The sequence below is a fragment of the Acomys minous genome, assembly GCF_964271855.1.
Source record: "Acomys minous genome assembly, chromosome: 2".
NCBI classification, from domain to species: Eukaryota; Metazoa; Chordata; class Mammalia; order Rodentia; family Muridae; genus Acomys; species Acomys minous.
This window is the reverse complement of record NC_140484.1, coordinates 72,693,149-72,710,059: the sequence shown is the minus strand read 5'-3', so window position 1 is coordinate 72,710,059 and position 16,911 is coordinate 72,693,149. Positions and strand designations below refer to the sequence as shown.

Here is a 16,911-nt window from a genome sequence, read left to right as displayed (position 1 = left end):
TTCCTAAATTAAAGGCATCTCCCTTTATTGAGCTGAAACTGAATACATATTAGTGTCTTCAGATTCAATAATGGGCATACAAGAGCTGAAAAACCTGGAAGATATACCATATCATGGATTATTTAAACATTATAAAATCCAAAGTGACAATCTCACAAAAAAATTCAGAAGTTGACATACTTTTGTGAAAAACAGACTACATATTAGTAGATTAAAGGTTTTTTTTTTTTTTAGTAGACAACGCTTAGAAAACTGGCTCATTATAATTAAAATAACACTTGCTCTCCCACACATAGGTGCATCTCAGATGGTTTATAAATGACATACAATAGTCAGAAAGCAGCACAGCCCAGCAGCAACCAGCGAGGAGCAGGTTGAAGGTTCAGAACAGTCCACCCACACCAAGGCAGACCAGTCAGAACTCTAGTCTCACTTAGTGATCTCAGTGTGACAGAGGAAAAAAGCCAAAGAACAAAAGCCATAAAGCTAAGAGAAGAAAAGGGAAGTTTCTTAAACTAGCTTAGATGTCCAAAGATCTCAACCCCAAGGATTCCCCACTGGAGCCCTCCCACTCTAGAAGGTCTTTTTCATTTTCCCTTAAAAATAAATAAATAAAAACAAAGCAACAAGCATTCTAACAACAGCCAACTGTCTACATTAAAATTAAGAATGTCTGTTTAGTGAAAATTCCCCTTGGACACAAAGTGCTGTTCTGCAGGGTATTTGCCATTACCCAGAGCACAGGCAACTCCTCAAGAAAAAGAAACACACAAAAGGAAGCCTCACAAGGAGACCCATAAGGTGACAGGCATAGAGATGGTGGCTGGATAAAGGACATTAATGTGTGGTGCTTTTTACACTTGGACTGCTACAATCAGAAAGTTTAACAGCACCAAAAGCTGGTAAAGACAGGAAAGAGAAGCCCCAAGAAAGGCCAGTCCACATTCTGAAAAAAGCTCTGGAAAACCAGAAAAATAAACCTGTATAACAACAGCCCCACCGTGGACGAGTACGCCAGAGAACTACCTATATATGGAATATGCTGTGGCCTAGAATATGGTTCCACGGAGCTGGAGACTCAGGCATCTCCCACTTAAGGCAATGTGTGAGTAAAATCATCTAATGCCACTATGTAGCACCACAGCAGAGCAACAGCGGATCCAGAAGGTGCTAACATGGCTAGAGCATCACCCAAACTGAGTGGTGACAGAAGGTCTATTGCACAACACTGTAATACAGTAAAATTACACGCATTCAGAAATATCCAAAGATACAAATATACTAAGTGGGTGCTAACAGGAGAGCATGAGCGAGGGAGGATCAAACACCAGAGCAGGCCCAACCTCAACAGCTGCATGTGTTCAGATGTAGCTGGACGTACATGCCATGAAGTGCGCACCAGACAGTGGCTAGAGCCCTGGAAGAGTGGATGCGCTGGCTAAAGACACAACTGTCGTTAGCCTTTTAAAGGAGCCCACTTTTCTACCACTCCTCTGCTTCAGCATATGCCATCACTTGTTTATTTTCCTACAACCAAGGATCCCATCAGGGAAGGTACCTCAAACTGTATCTTCTGCCCCAAATGAGAATTAAAGTCATTGTTGGTTCCCAATTGTGGCATAAATCCCAGGCCTGGGCACCCAAGTGCAATGGCCATTTAGTTCAACGCGCTCAATATATGCAGTTTCACAGAACAGATGTTTGATGAAGTAAGGGCACTGGTGAACATGAAATGGTAGGGAAACCAATATCCCTTCTCTGTGCCCCAGGAGCTACCAAATACACAGCCACAGCCACACAACTATCAAACAGTCAACTGCTTGAGTCTATGGTCAACAAGACAGGCCAAAGGTCATGCCTTGGTTTTGGCTCAACTTCATACATCCTTAGCATGTGCACAGTCTAGGATTCAATCCCCAACACCAAAAATAAATAAATAAACAAGTTCTAATTCATTTTGTTAGCCCCACGGGGCAAAAAATAATGACAGTAAAAGTGGGAGCTATTGTCCCCAAGTCTTGGCTCTGCATCTGAACAGGGAAGGAAGCTTCAGCCCCAGACTTCGATGAGATCTCCAGACTCCATGCCCAGGTCAGCTGGCAGCTCCTTGCCCGAAAGTTTTGTCCCATCAAAGAAGAAGGAGAGCTTGCGCCCGGAGAGTCCCATGGCCTCCTCATAGTGTGACATGAGGACCTTAAGAGGAGAGTCCTGTATGGAGACACAAACAACAGATATAAAATTGTGAAAGGTAGGCTGGGAGAACCCACAGGGACAGGCAGAGAATGTAGGACAGTGACCGTGAGCGCAGTGCAGTGGTCACACACACACACGCTTTCAAGTCCAATGTGCTAAGTTCATTCCCCAGCACCAAAACAAAAAAGTTAACTTTTAGCCAAATATGCCGCACCTGCCTGAAATGACATTACTTGTGGGGTGGAAGCAGAAAGAGCCCAAGTTTGAGACAAGCTTGGGCTACATAGTGAGATTCAAGCCAACCTGGGCGACAGAGTGAACTTCAGGCTAGCCTGGACTACAAAGTGACTCCCAGACCACCCTATTGTATATAAGGAGACCCTGTCTGAAAATAAACTAATCAAAACAAATAAAGCAAGAAAAGAACATAAGACAAGGAAGGCAAGGGCACATCAGGAGACAGAGACTCCTGGAGGGGAAGGCAGGCTTCTCTCTAGGGACTAGCCACTGGTCCCTCAGGAACTGTGGAGTGGGGCCATGGAGGACAAGACTCCAGGGTGCAGGCTAATAAAAGTGGGAGCCTCAGTAACAGCCCCTCTGAAGGAAAAAGTGAACACAGATTCTTTTTTTTTTTTTTTTTTTTAAGATTTATTTATTATGTATACAGTGCTCTGTCTGCATGTACTCCTGCAGACCAGAAGAGGGCACTAGATTTCATTATAGATGGTTAGATAGATAGATAGATAGATAGATAGATAGATAGATAGATAGATAGATGGATGTGGTTGCTGGGAACTGAACTCAGGACCTCTGGAGGAGCAACCAGTGCTCTTAACCTCTGAGCCACCTCTCCAGCCTGTGAACACAGATTCTAAAGTAAGTTGTTCTGTGTGACTTAGAAGGGTGTTATGGGTTGGAACTGTCTGCGCCAAAGACACCCTGTCCTGTGCATGTGAATGTGGCCTTATTGGACTTAGGACACAGAATCAAGGTGAGATGTGCTCACACCTCATTCACATGGCTAATCTATTATGACTTAGGTCTTCACAAGAGGAAACAGAGACACCAGGAGTACAGCAAGGAACTCTGGCTGCCACCAAAGCTACAAAGAGAGAAAGAAGATTCAACGTGGAGCTTCAGTCTATAGAACTTTAAGAATCCATTTCTGTTGCTCTAAGCCTACCAGTTGTGGTAGAGTCACTCCTTGTTCTTCAGAAGTGATATATTCAAGACACTTAGCTGGTACCTCAAGTCAAGCACCAAACCCCACATGCACTATGCGCAGTGCACGCCTGTGACAGTGTTAAGTTATAACCAAGAACAACGGGGCAGTGATACAGCTCAGAAGGTGAAGGCACTACCTGGAGCATGAGGACCTGAGTTCCAATTCACATTGTAGAAACAGAAAGCTGATGCCCTCCACTTGTCCTCTGACCTCCATACATATCCCATGGCCTATGCGCACATAGACACACATGCACTATATATAAATATAAATATATATATATATATATATATATATATATATATATATATATATATATATATATATATATATATCTTGGCTGGCCTCAAACTCAGAGATCAGCCTCCTGAGTGCTGGGATTAAAGGAATGTAATCACATCTGGTAAATCAGAAGAACTTTAACAATATGATATGTATGCAGTAAGAATTATGATTATACAAAAACGAAACAAGAAAAAAAATTTTAAAGTGAAGGTGTTTGCTACCAAGCCTAATGGCCTAGTTCAACCTCCAGAACCCAAACAGTGGAAGGAGAGCCACCTTCCACAGCTGTCCTCGGACCCTCACACACGCACTGTGGTGCAAGCACCCACACAAATATACAAACACAAAGAAAACCCTAAAACTAAAACAAAAGTAAGAAGTATAACTCTGGGCTATGGTACTAGCTCAGTGACAGCGTAACAGCTTAGCATGCACAAGGCGTGAATTAAATCTCCAGCATCACCAAATAAATAAATGTCATCATCACTGTATATCATTGTTACTATACAAGGGTCCTTTCCAGTTGATGGGAAGTCAGGATATGGGAAAGGGAACTGTGGTGGTTTGAATGAAAATGGCCCCCATAGTCTCATGGCGGGCAATTCCACTGGCCTGTTGTCAGGGACCTAGTAGCTGCTTACATCATGACCTCCAGCCCCACCTCAGCTGTTGCCACTGCCACCACCAGGTACTTGTCTGCTTTTCCCCTTCCCCAGGTCCTCCCTCCTGTCCGCTCCCCAGCTCTGTTGCATGCCTAATTTCTCAGGGGCACGCCTTGGTTCAGCCCGCCAAAGGAACTTACCCCACACTGCCTTGTATTTCATAACTGTGGCACTATTTGAAAGGGTTAGGGCTGTGGCTTTGTTAGAGTACATATGGCCTTGTTGGAGGATGTGAGTCACTGAGGTGGCCCAAGCCAGACCCAGAGTCAGACTCCTCCTATGCCTACTGACTGATGTACAACTCTCAGCTATCTCCCTGGCGCCACACCTGCCTGCACACCACATGGTGACAGCCTGAAGCCTTCTGAACTGTACGCCAGCCCCGGGGAGATGTTTGCCTTTATAAGAGTGAAGCGGTCATGGTGTCTCTTCACAGCAATGGCACCCTAACTAAGACAGGGACACAGGGTGCTAGCAGAAATGGGAAGGAGGCCGTGGTGGTGTGAGTGAGAGCGCCCCATAGCTGCTGGCATTTGAATACTTGATCCCCAGTTGGTAGCACTGTTTGGGGAAGCTAAGGAGGGGTGGCCTTGTTGGGGGAAACAGGGTTTTGGGAGTTTAAAAACTTCCTGTCCTAAAAAAACAAAAAAACAAAAAAAAAACACTTCCTGTCCTGCCAGGTGTGGTGGCACATACCTTTAATCCCAGCACTCAGGAGGCAGAGGCAGGTGGATCCCTATGAGTTCAAGGCCAGCCTGGTCTACAAAGCAAGGCCAGGACAGCCAAGGCTACACAGAGAGACCTTGTCTCAAAAAAACAAAACAAAAAAACAAAAAAACAAAAAAAACCAAAAAACCTTCCTGTCCTTTAGGTGTTTCCTGCTCTGGTTAGCAAGGGCAGCTCTCAGTAACTATCCCAGCAGCCTCACAGGCTGCTTCCACTCAGTCACCATGGACTCTAACCTCTGGAACTATAGCAAAAAACAAACAAACAAACAAAAACCACCCAAAAACAAAAAACAAAAACCAGCCCTCTTCTGTAAGTTGCCTTTATTAGGATTCTGCTTCAGTCTGCCTACCTGCCACAGGGGCGTGGCCCTGCCCAGGGCCATAGAAAGAACAGACCCTCCTGGTGGTCTCTCTCTACTCCCTTACTCTCCTCTCTCTCTTCTTACTCTTCCTGTCTCTGTCTCTCTGGGGTACCCTGCCCCTTTCCTTCTCTCCCCATGCTCATTTAATAAACCTCATATAACACAGTATCTGGTGCCTTGTATCCATCATTATCTTATTCTCATATATAAAAGCCTTGGTCATGGTGTTGTATCAGCAACAGCAGAGTAACTAATATAGAACTTGAACAATGTTCTTTCTCACCATGACGTAGGCTGGGTAGGCACCCAGACACGGGATAATTTGCAGCATGAGTTGGGAGGCGTCTATGCCCTGCCAACTGACCAACTGACAGGAGACTGGGAAGGAAAGGGGCGGGGCATGGACAGCACTTCTACTCACAGGAGAGAGTGAGATCTCCAACATCTGGTGTCTGTCCTTCCCCTGCACCCGGAGCTGGAGCTGCTGGGGTGTCTCTGTGGCCTCTGAAGAACTTGCTAGCACCACACAATCTGTGAGAAGAGGATTGAGAGACCAGGCTGAAATGAGAGTACTGGAAACAGAACCTGCCTCTAGAACTCTCCCCACAGCCCCACCACCCCCGGCAAAGCTTCCTCAAGGCTTCTCTTCCTTGCCCTCCACTCACCAATGATGTCAGCCACTCCAAGCTTTAGGGTCCTAGGGGTGGCAGTAGGAGACAGTTCTGTCTCTCCATAGAGCAGAAGAATCCTGCTTGGGGATACCCCAAGATGATTGGCCATGTGGTCCACCACATTCTGAAGGGGCTCCGACTAGAAGACAAAGGGATCCCCCAGCCTTGAGAGTCCTCACCCTACCCTGAGTCCCCAGCCTTGAGAGTCCTCACCCTACCCTGAGTCCCCACCCCAAACAAAAGCTCCTGGCCTGAGCTACTGGCTGAACAATTCCGCTGTGAAAATTCCCCACATGTACCTGGCAAGTAGCACAGATAAATTAAACTGCTGGGGCTAAGGAGATGGTTCACTTAGCAAAGTGCCTGGCATGCAAGCAAAAGGACCTGATTTTGGATCTCCAGCGCTCCATGAAAAGCTAGGAGTGACAGGTAGCCCATGCGACGGCCACGCTGAGGAGGTGAAGATAAGAGCTGCAGCAGTGAGCTCCAGAGTTAGGAAGAGGCAAGTGAGGAAGACCCCAGACATTATCCTTTGGCCTCCACAAGCATATGCATGCACATACTCACACCTGCACTCAGACACACATCCACAGGAACATACCCATAAGGACAACACACAAACACACAAATAATCAAATAGATAAACGCAGACATGGATTTGTGGACTAGGAGGTAAAAAAGGGAAAAGAGGGTAAGGCCCCAAATATACCCCAGACACTGCTACCATTTTTTTTTTTTCCTTCCTTAAAATCAGAAATCTGGGCCTTTGAGGAAATCTCCCATTACAAAGTTAGGTAAACTCATTCTTTTCTTCAGTGTCAGAGATGGAACTCACATACACCATGACAAGTTCTCTGTCACCGAAGCACAACTCCAACCACTCTCTATGTTCGAAGCACCCTACAGAGCAAAAGAGCAACACTGATAAGGCCACAAGCCACCAGTTTGCCATCTTGGGCTTAGCTGCTTGCCCATGCCAGGTCCGTGTTCATGAGGGCTCATTTCTGCCAGCCCTCTTGAACTGACCATCCTACATAGATACCAGCCTTTGCCAGGAAGCTGGGGAGCTCAGGAGCATTGTGTGCTATCTGCTATGTCCGAGGCAGGAAGAGCATAAGAGGGAAGCACAGGGCCCTGAAGGAGAGAGACAGAAGACTCAGCCTAGAGAAGAATTCCTTTAAAAGGCTTCAGGTACTGGAGAGACGGCTCAGCAGCTGAGAGCACTTGCTGCTTGTTCTCCCAGAGTCCTGGTTTTGGCTAGCAGCACTGTATCAGGCAGCTCACACCCGACTGTAGCTCTAGCACCTGGGAACTCAATGCCTCCATCCACAGGTACCTGCACTCATGTGCACATATCCAAACGTAGACACAGACCTAGATATAATTTGTGGGGAAAGGTTGTTTTTCAAGACAAGGTTTCTTTGTGTAGCCCTGGCTGTCCTGGAACTAGCTCTGTAGACCAGGCTGGCCTCAAACTCACAGAAATCCACCTGCCTTTGTGCTGGGATTAAAAGTGTATACAACCCCTAGATATAATTAAAAAATAAATCTTTTTTTTTAAATGCCTCATAAAAATACCATGTATTTCTGTGTGTTTGTTTTTCAAACAGGGTATAGCTATGTAGTCAATGCTGATTTCAAATTCTAGATTTTCACGCCTCCCCTCCCAAGTGCTGAGACTACAGGTATGTGCCAACATCACACCTGGCCTGAAGATGGTATACTAAGTAGCCTTGGATAAAGTTGGCCAAAAAGAGATAAAAATGAGGAAAGCTATGCACAAAGAGAACAATGGGTCTAAGGGACGGAGAGATGAAAAAGTAGGAGTAGCCCCAGAGAGCAGGATGGAAAAGAAGATGGGCCCTTCCTGTTAGCATACTACATTTCGGTGCCCGTGTCTCCAAGGGAAGACACTGATCCAGCCCGTGCTGGTCCCAAGCACTCACCGTGCTGACAGGCAATCTGACTAGGTCAGCCCGGCACCGGACCTTGAGTGTAAAGAGTCGATGACTCTGTGGCAAGACAGGCCCCTCCACTACGACCACCTCGTCATCTACGTTCTGAAGGGCTGGAGTATGGTGCTGCTTGGGGCTCAGGCAGGAGCGGAGGGCCTGGAGGCGCTTGTTCACTTCCCTGGGAGGGGACAGGACATTGGCACAGTTGAGGCTGAAGCCCTCTCCAATGCCCTGCTGCAGCGCAGCCGAAGCCCCCGGCCCCCGCACCTTAGCTTCTGAAGCGCCTCGGTGTGCTTTCTGTTTTTGTTCCTCGAAGAAGGTCGGGACGAAGGAGAAATGGCCTGGTCCCTACAGAAAGCAGAGAAGGGCAGGATGGCAGCAAAGGAGAGATTCCAGCCCACGCTTCCCTTCGTGGGCTGGGGACCTCCAGGAACCTGAGTGGAGGACCAAGAGGAAATCTTCCGGCAATGGAAACACCTCACTTTAGGATTGTCATTTTCCAGGGAAATGTCAGTTATCCAGCAGACACCAGGCACTGGCTATTCAGCTACTCACTGATTGCCACGCTGCGTGATCAGCCTTGTTTTACAGATGAGAAAGCAGAAGCAGTGTGGACAGGGACAGCAGGTGGAACCTGAGCCACACCCCACATTTTCACCACCATGCCTAAGGACGGTCTAGAAGGTCCTGTGTCACCCTCCAGGATGAGCCATCCCCCTCTACACTGGAGCCTCACCTTCCATCCCTTCTCCTTAGCCTTTTGGGAGCCACCCAAAAGTCCTGCTTCCTCGGCTTACCCTTCCAATGCCCTTCCTGCTCCCAGGGCCTGACTGCCCCAGCCTCACTCACGCAAACGTCTCCATTTTCTTCTCTTCTTTCTCATGCTTATTCCTCAGCTTCTTCTTCCAGGGAGAACTTCGAAGCAGGGCGTCCTCAGGGGAAGGACTGCCAGAATCCGTCATGTCTGCCTCTAGGGGCAGAGGAGAGAGAGGAAAGAGCTGGCTTAAGAGATGGCTGAGGAGGCCTGGTGTGGTGGCATGTGCAAAACTCAGTACTGGGGAGGCTGAGCCAGACGTCAGGAATTGGGGCCCGCATGGACCAGAGAGCGTGGGGTTTTTGTTCTGAAAATAGGTAGGCAAGAGGTAGGGGGTAGTTCAGTGACAGAGCACATGCCTAGCATCCAAAGGCCCTTGAGTTCAATCTCCACAGACCAAAGAGGAGGGCAGGGCAGCATGCTAAAAGAAAAAGATAGGAGGCCCACATAGCAGTGTGAATGTATGTGTGCACATGTATAAGTGCATGTCTGAGTGTGTATGTGCACATGTGTAGACCAGAGGTCAACCTCAAGTGTCATTCCTCAGGCACCATGCGTCTTAGTCTTTGAGATAGTCTTTCACTGGCCCCAGCTGGTCAGCAGGCCCCAGGGATCTGCCTGTCTCCAGCTCCCCAGTGCTGGGGCCTTCAGCAGGTGCCACCATGTTCAGCTTTTTTCTACCTGGGTTTTGGGGCTCAAATGCAGGTCCTTCGGCTTGCTTAGTAAGCACTTTACTGAGTCAACACCCCCAATCCCTATATAGCACTTTTCAATATTAGAAGCGTATTTGAGCAGGGTGTGGCGGCACATGCCTTTAATCCCAGCACTTGGGAGACAGAGGCAGGCGGATCACTGTGAGTTTGAGGTCAGCCTGGTTTACAAAGCAAGTCCAGGACAGCCAATGCTACAGAGAGACTTTGTTTTGAAAAACCAAAAGAACAAAATAAAACAAAACAACACAGAGAAGAAGGGGCTTAGAGATTGCTACTGACATCTAACCATTAGCAGTTAGGATCCTAAAACTTCTATGTGGGAAAGACTGTAAGCTTTGTCACAGGTGAAAGCAGTCTTGGCCGGCTTTACCTTTGAACACACCATGGATACCTTGAAATATCCTGGGCCTAGAATTCAGGAAGCGGACCTGGGGACACCACCTGGACTATTGTTTTTCTAATCGACCCTCAATGGGAGAAGGAGACCGCCCTTCACATGTGAGGCAGGCAGAGAGGAGAGATAACAGCAGGTTGAGACCAGGCTTGAGCACACGTGGATCAGCGAACAGGCTGGACCAGCACGCAGGCCAGAGACACCAAGGGACCCGTCCCATTGAATGGATACCGGAAGTTTCACTCTTGTTTCCCTTTAACCTTTTTTCCCTCTTGTGTAAGCTAGTTGGGTTGTATAATAAAGTTTAATTGTTAAGAAACAAAGCCTACAAGTGGTGCCCAACCTGGGGCATGAACCCTCTCTATATGCAATGTCCCCTACAACAGAAAATCTTCCAGTCTAACTCATCAGTGACACTGAGGTTAAGAAACATTGTCCTAGCCGACGTGGTGGCGCACGCCTTTAATCCCAGCACTCGGGAGGCAGAGGCAGGCGGATCGCTGTGAGTTCGAGGCCAGCCTGGTCTACAAAGTGAGTCCAGGATGGCCAAGCCTACACAGAGAAACCCTGTCTCAGAAAACCAAAAAAAAAAAAAAAAAAAAAGAAGGGGCTGGAGAGATGGCTCAGCAGTTAAGAGCACTGACTGCTCTTCCAGAGGTCATGAGTTCAATTCCCAGCAACCACATGGTGGCTCACAACCATCTATGATGTGATCTGATACTCTTCTGGCCTGCAAGTGTACATGCAGGCAGAGCTCTGTATACATAATAATAAATAAATAATTAAAAAAAAAAAAACAAAGAAAAGAAACACTGTCCTGCAGCTGGAGAGACGGCTCAGAGGTTAAGAGCACTGACTTCCTCCAGAGGTCCTGAGTTCAATTCCCAGCAACCACATGGTGCCTCACAGCTATCCATAATGTTATATGATGCCCTCTTCTGGCCTGCAGGTGTACTCGCAGGCAGAGTACTGCACACATAATAATAAATAAATCTTTTTTAAAAAATTGTCCTAACTAAATATGGCAGCTGCTGTAGGACTGAGATCCTGCCTTTTTTCCCCCTTTAAGATTCATTTACTGGCCAGCCTGGTCTACAAAGTTAGTCCAGGACAGCCAAGGCTACACAGAGACCTTGTCTCAAAAAAAAAAAAAAAAAAAAAGATTCATTTACTGGAGGGAGGGCATAGTTTATGCTACCACACATTTGTTGGGGTCAGAGGACAACTTTCTCTCCTTCTACCTTGCTTCTGAGTCAGGATCTCACTGGGTGCATGAGCTTCCAGCAGAGTCTCCTCCTGTACCCAACGTGAGTGGCAGATGTGCACCGTCCCATCTGGCTTTCTGTGGGTGTCAGGTCATCAGGCTTACATGGCAAGTGCTTTTACCCATTGGGCCATCTCCCCAACTCCAATTCTATACTCTTAAAAACCTCCCAGAAACACTCTGTACTACTGGACATGGGTATCTTTTATATTGCACTTTTATGTTACAGGTGCTGTCCTAAACCATGTACATGGAAAATAAAATATATATAACCCCTTTAATTCTCACCAAAAATCCTTTAATAGGTCCACTACTATTCATATGTTCCTGATGAGGAAAACTTGCCCATGATCACAGTCATAAAGGATTCAAACACATGACTCCTGAGCTTGTTTGTGCTCAGCCTTTTACACTCCCTCACTTAACAGGAAGAAGTCTTGGTCTCAGGTCTATGCAGACTGATTACTCCCCTATTGGCCTTGACTTTTTAATCACCAGCCTTTACAAAGGGTTTGCAAAAAATCCTATCAGTAGGGAAGAATAAAGAGTGAGCAGCCCTGATAACATTCAAAGAAGCGTCTTCTGACCCCCGTGTTCCCAGGGAACAGAACACTGTAGGAGCAGGGAGTTACTAGAACACAGGGTCTCAGCATTCCCTGCGCCTCCATTATGATAACACAATCAGAATGGGGAGGGGAGGAACCTCAAGATCTGCACACCAACCTATCCCTGTGCCTGTTAGGGTATGAAGGGGGAAGAGGTGCACATGGCTACTAAGTGCCTTCTGATTAATGAGCCAGCTCCTTTCTGGACCAGAACTTTTCCCTCGGTCAGACGCAAGAGTCCCTTTCCCCAATCCCAGTTAGTATCGGGGACATATGTCAATGGGACAGTACCCAAGCACCACTCTCCAGACCCTAGATTCCACTGAAGCACAGAGAGAGAAAACAACACTGACTGCAGAGATGTAAACTCTAGGAAGCCTGGGAAAGCCCTCCCTTACCGTCTTCAGGCTCTGAGGGGCAAAGTTTCAAGAGGGATGAGTTATCTGGAATGAGGTTGAGGCTGCTCTGTACCTACAAAGACAAAACGGGGAGAGAAGGTGGGTCCCACACCCTGCCAACTCTACTCAAGCCTGGAACGACTTCTCCTCTCATATCTAGCTATCGTCTTCTCTAAGGACTCCAACCTCTGAAGGGCATTTGGCTTCCTCATGATCCACAAAGATGCAGTACCCTCCTCCCACACTGTTCACTAAGGCTCTCTGAGGATGCAGGCTTAGTTACCCTTTCTTAACCACTTTGCTAGCCCCGGCCACCTAGCTCACCAGAATACCTAAGGACCCTTGGTTCCCGGAAACCCCCAGTCCTTTCTGAATCCCCATAGATGCCTCCATCCCACCCCCTAATAGCCAACATCCAGCTTGGATGCCCCAGATCCTCTCTGGTACCCAGTCCCTCAGCCTCCCTCTGCCTGAAGACTACAAACCTGGATAACTCTATACTTCCAACATTCCCGAAGCCCCACGTATCCCCAATCTCCAGGTATCCATCACACACACACACACACACACAACGCCGGGCTTAACACTCCCTCAACAACCCTCCTTGGGAACCTGGCGGCACCTTCCCGGAGTACACAGGAACCACCGGCGCCTCGCCGGGATCCAGCAGCAGCCGCCGCCGCCGCCGTCGGACCAAAGTACGCGGGGCTCCTGCAGGCCCCTCGCCCGCCCCTTCACTGTCACTGTCGTTGTCCTGCCCGGAGGCGGCCGGAGCAGGGGGGCGGGCGGCCGGCACCTCTACCGGGTCCGCGACGATTTCCAGGACCTCCTCGTCGCTGTCACTGACCAAGTCCACTAGCACTGTGTCTGGAATGAGCCGAGACGGAGACTGCGGGGCACGAGGACGCCGGCCACGGGCGACGCGGGCTCCCCGAGAGCCTCGGCCGGCGCCGCCACCGCGGGACCTCGGACCCCGCTTCCTCCCGGGTTCCGCCATCTCTCACACAGCTTCCACACACACCGGCCTCGACAGCGTCGCCAGGCCCCTAAGGGACTCTACGTTTCATTGGACGAACAGCCTGCCAGTCAGAACCTCTTCCCGCCCACAACCCCTGGCTCCGCCTACCCACTTTTTCATTGGTTAATGTATCCGTCTATCACGCACCCTCCACTAAAACAAAGGCGCCAAAGATTCCAATGCCTTTGGTGCAATCAAAAAAGGTTTCGATTCTATACAGTTCACCCATTGGCTAAACTTCCTTCTAATCCAACCTTCCCCAGGAACCGCCCATTGGAAGAATTAGTCTTCCGGATTGGGAGAAGAATTAGTCTTCAGAATCAGTCTTCCAGGTTGGTGGAATTCTGGGAATTGTAGTCCTCGTACTCGGAAGTATCGAGTAGGCCGACTATTAGAAGCTGAGGCCTATGTCACTCCTTTGTCTCCTCAACCTCATTGTGACAGGAGTTCCGTTCAACACTGAACACTTTCATACATGTCACCTCGGACATCCTCTACAAACACAATAGCAACACATCATACACCATAGCACAGCGCAACTTAGAAACACCTTTTAGAGCCGGGCGGTGGTGGGCTTTAATCCCAGCACTCGGGAGGCAGAGGCAGGTGGATCGCTGTGAGTTCAAGGCCAGCCTCGTCTACAAAATGAGTCCAGGTTAGCCAAGGCTACACAGAGAAATTTTGTCTCGAAAGAACAAAACAAAAAACAAGAAAGAAAGAAAGAAGCAAACAAACAAACACCTTTTAGAACAAACACAAACTAAAATAAGGTGCTTGTTTCTCCCTGTTGGGAAGAGAAGAAGCTTTGGGCACTTCTCCTTTCTGTCCTTTGAAATACAGATGTTCTGCGGTTTACAGCGAGATTACTCTTGAAAAAAAGCCTTGCATTTGCTATACCTAGCCTACAGATGTACACAGTGTGGACAGAGCACGGGGTTGACGACTGCAGGCTGACTGGGAACTGTGGCCAGCGGCTCCTCTCCAGCACAACGCGCTGTCCATGCTTGGCTGGTTTGGGAAAAGATACCAACAACTTCGAAATTCGGAGAGGAGTTCCTACTGCTGGTCTACTGCTTATCCGCTGGTCAATACTATTGAGAGGGCTGGCCACAGCTAAAGGGCCATGGCTAGAATCACGTAGCCTCCGCAGGCACCAGTCCCACAGCCACAGATAGGATTCCCCTAGAAGCCTTTAACAGAGGCTGTGAGCTCCCCCGCGGGGGTCATACGGATAGTAAACCCCTGCATACTATTTTTACATACTATTTGAGTCTGGGGTCTTCCTTCAGCGGTTTTCAGACCCTTACACTATAAGTGTTTAAATGATCTAAGTTTATGAAGGCTTTTTAGAGGCACACCCAAGCTGCATCTCTTCAGGGCATGCCTGAAGCAAGCACAATATCCACATAAGCTTTTAAATAAACCAATTCAAGACAAAATAAAAGTACAAAAGGGCCCCTAGGGCGTTTCCTCACAAGGGTTTACCTTGTTTGCCCCTTGTTGACCGTATTCATTAGTCTAAGGCCGGCTTTTGCTACCCCGTCTGCATATTCCAGAAGGTTTAGGCCTTCTTTTGGAATTAGCTTGGCTCTGCTTACAATTCCTTTCAAAATGACCGTGCTTGCCATAGTCAAAATATTTGACAGGTTGATTTTTTTCTTAAAGCTTTTAGGGATTCCTTCTCCTATTAAAGTTGCATCATACGTATGAGATCCAAATACCCACTGTATTTCTAACCCATTCATCTATTGGCGGTGATATCCTTGCCTTTAGAGACCTAATCACCTTTTTGCATGCAGAATTAACATTTTCTTCTTTTCTTTTTGTTTGTTTGTTTGTTTGTTTTTTAGACGGGGGTTTTTCTGTGTAGTCTTCGCTGTCCTGGACTCTCTTGGTAGACCAGGCTGGCCATAATTAGCATTTTCAAAAGCCAAAGAGTCAATTACTACCTGCCTAGCTTCTGAGTCTGATTGTGGAGGAATGCCTTGAGTGGATGTAGCAGTTGTCAATAAAGCGCTGTTTGACCAATCAGCTGAGCAGAAGGACGTGGAAGGCGGAGCTTCCGAGAGGAGGTTGGAAGAGCAGATAGCAAGACAGTTGACTGTTGGGAAAGAAGCCGCCCCAGGAGTCATCAGATTGGCAAATTATTGGTATATATATAGGTTTTGAGGCCATAGGATTAGAGTAGTTTAGATTCTGCCCAGAGTAGTGGTTGCAGCTTTAAAATACACTATAATCTCACTGTGTGAGTATTGGCACCCTAGGCCATACTGGTAAGTTAATTGCAATATCTGATATTCTTTTATTTATAGCTGAAGTCAATCTTTTTAAAAAAATAAAAATCAATGAATGCTTCCTTTGGAATTTGTATGATTTTAGTAAATGACTCAGACCTTTTTCTGTTTCTCCAACCTTGTCCCAAGCACTTAAAGTTGCTGTTTGACATAGTGCCAAGGTGACATAATCATATTCAATCTGCATTTTACCTCAACGTAATGACTTTTATCTAGCAATTGATCTTGGGAAATATTGTTTTATTTCTCTGTTTTTTATGTCCTTAGCTTTTTTCCATCATAATTGCCACTGTAACTGAGGACCAGCTTTTAATATTGCTTTTGTCATATCTTTCCAGTCTTGAGGGATTACTTTTTTTTTTTTTTTTTTTTTTTGAGACAGGGTTTCTCTGTGTAGCCTTGGCTGTCCTGGACTCGCTTTGTAGACCAGGCTGGCCTCGAACTCACAGTGATCCACCTGCCTCTGCCTCCCGAGTGCTGGGATTAAAGGCGTGCGCCACCACGCCCGGCTTACTCTATTTTGAATAGACCAAGAATTTACTATCTGCTTCACAAAAGGTCAGTGTATACCATATGAAACAATTGTTTGTAGGCGTAAAGGTATTGTGTAGTTTAAATTCTGATTTCTGTCTCAATGTTGGGTAAATACTGTTCTCCAATTGTTCTCTGGAATGCCAATAAAGCAGCTTACAACCAATCGCTGAGCAGGGGAGAGAATAAGGCTGGACTTCCTGCCAGGTAGCTGAGGAGGAATTAGAGGAGGAAGTAAGGGATCGAGCCAGGGTATTCAGCCAAAGAGATAGAAGTGCAGGAAAGATCAGGAGAAAGGAGCTGAGCAAAGCTACAAAGTGCAAGTACCCGCTGGGAGGATGTTTGCTGGGTGTCAGACAAAATAACACAGAGGGTTAAGAATAGACATAAACTGCTCAAGATTGTGTTGTGAAGCTTAATTTTAAACAAATATAAAAGAGTCTCAATTACTTGTGTGATAGCTAGATTAAGAAATAAGTTAAGAGAAAGCCAGGCGGTGGTGGCGCACGCCTTTAATCCCAGCACTCGGGAGGCAGAGGCAGGTGGATCGCTGTGAGTTTGAGGCCAGCCTGGTCTACAAAGTGAGTCCAGGACAGCCAAGGCTACACAGGGAGACCCTGTCTCGAAAAACCAAAACAAAAAACAAACAAACAAACAAACAAAAAACCCTAATGTTTGATAGGTTACCTCTTCCAACAAAATAAGCCAATCCAAGCAAGATTAGAAGTATTAAAAGGGCACGTATATCTCAGACCTGGGGCTTCTGGGCAAGATCAGCAGCCTTAGGACATGAGGCCAG

General features: G+C 47.2%; 1 protein-coding gene across 2 annotated transcripts; it reads right to left on the bottom strand.

Moving 5' to 3' along the window:
• NFATC2IP (nuclear factor of activated T cells 2 interacting protein) lies at positions 1-13,583 on the bottom strand. Of its 2 annotated transcripts, none has more exons than XM_084755848.1 (8): positions 13,117-13,583; positions 12,270-12,342; positions 8,931-9,051; positions 8,349-8,429; positions 8,073-8,259; positions 6,121-6,265; positions 5,877-5,986; positions 1-2,208 (listed from the first exon to the last, which is right to left on the bottom strand). In XM_084755848.1, exons 1-8 carry the CDS (start codon positions 13,264-13,266, stop codon positions 2,050-2,052), a joined length of 1,026 nt encoding a protein of 341 aa, XP_084611974.1. In that variant the 5' UTR covers positions 13,267-13,583; the 3' UTR covers positions 1-2,049. The 2 variants fall into 2 exon arrangements, with proteins under 2 accessions (XP_084611974.1, XP_084611973.1); XM_084755847.1 differs by having other exon boundaries at positions 12,892-13,582.
• Between the last annotated feature and the right edge of the window lie 3,328 nt (positions 13,584-16,911).

Coding starts and splice junctions, on each gene's coding strand:
- NFATC2IP (XM_084755847.1), bottom strand. CDS start 13,266: ATGGCGGAACCCGGGAGGAAGCGGGGTCCGAGGTCCCGCGGTGGCGGC. Junction 8,260..8,348: donor GAGGCGCTTCAGAAGCTAAG/GTGCGGGGGCCG, acceptor GTCCCCTCCCAG/GGAAGTGAACAAGCGCCTCC. Junction 2,209..5,876: donor TGGAGATCTCACTCTCTCCT/GTGAGTAGAAGT, acceptor GTCTCCATACAG/GACTCTCCTCTTAAGGTCCT.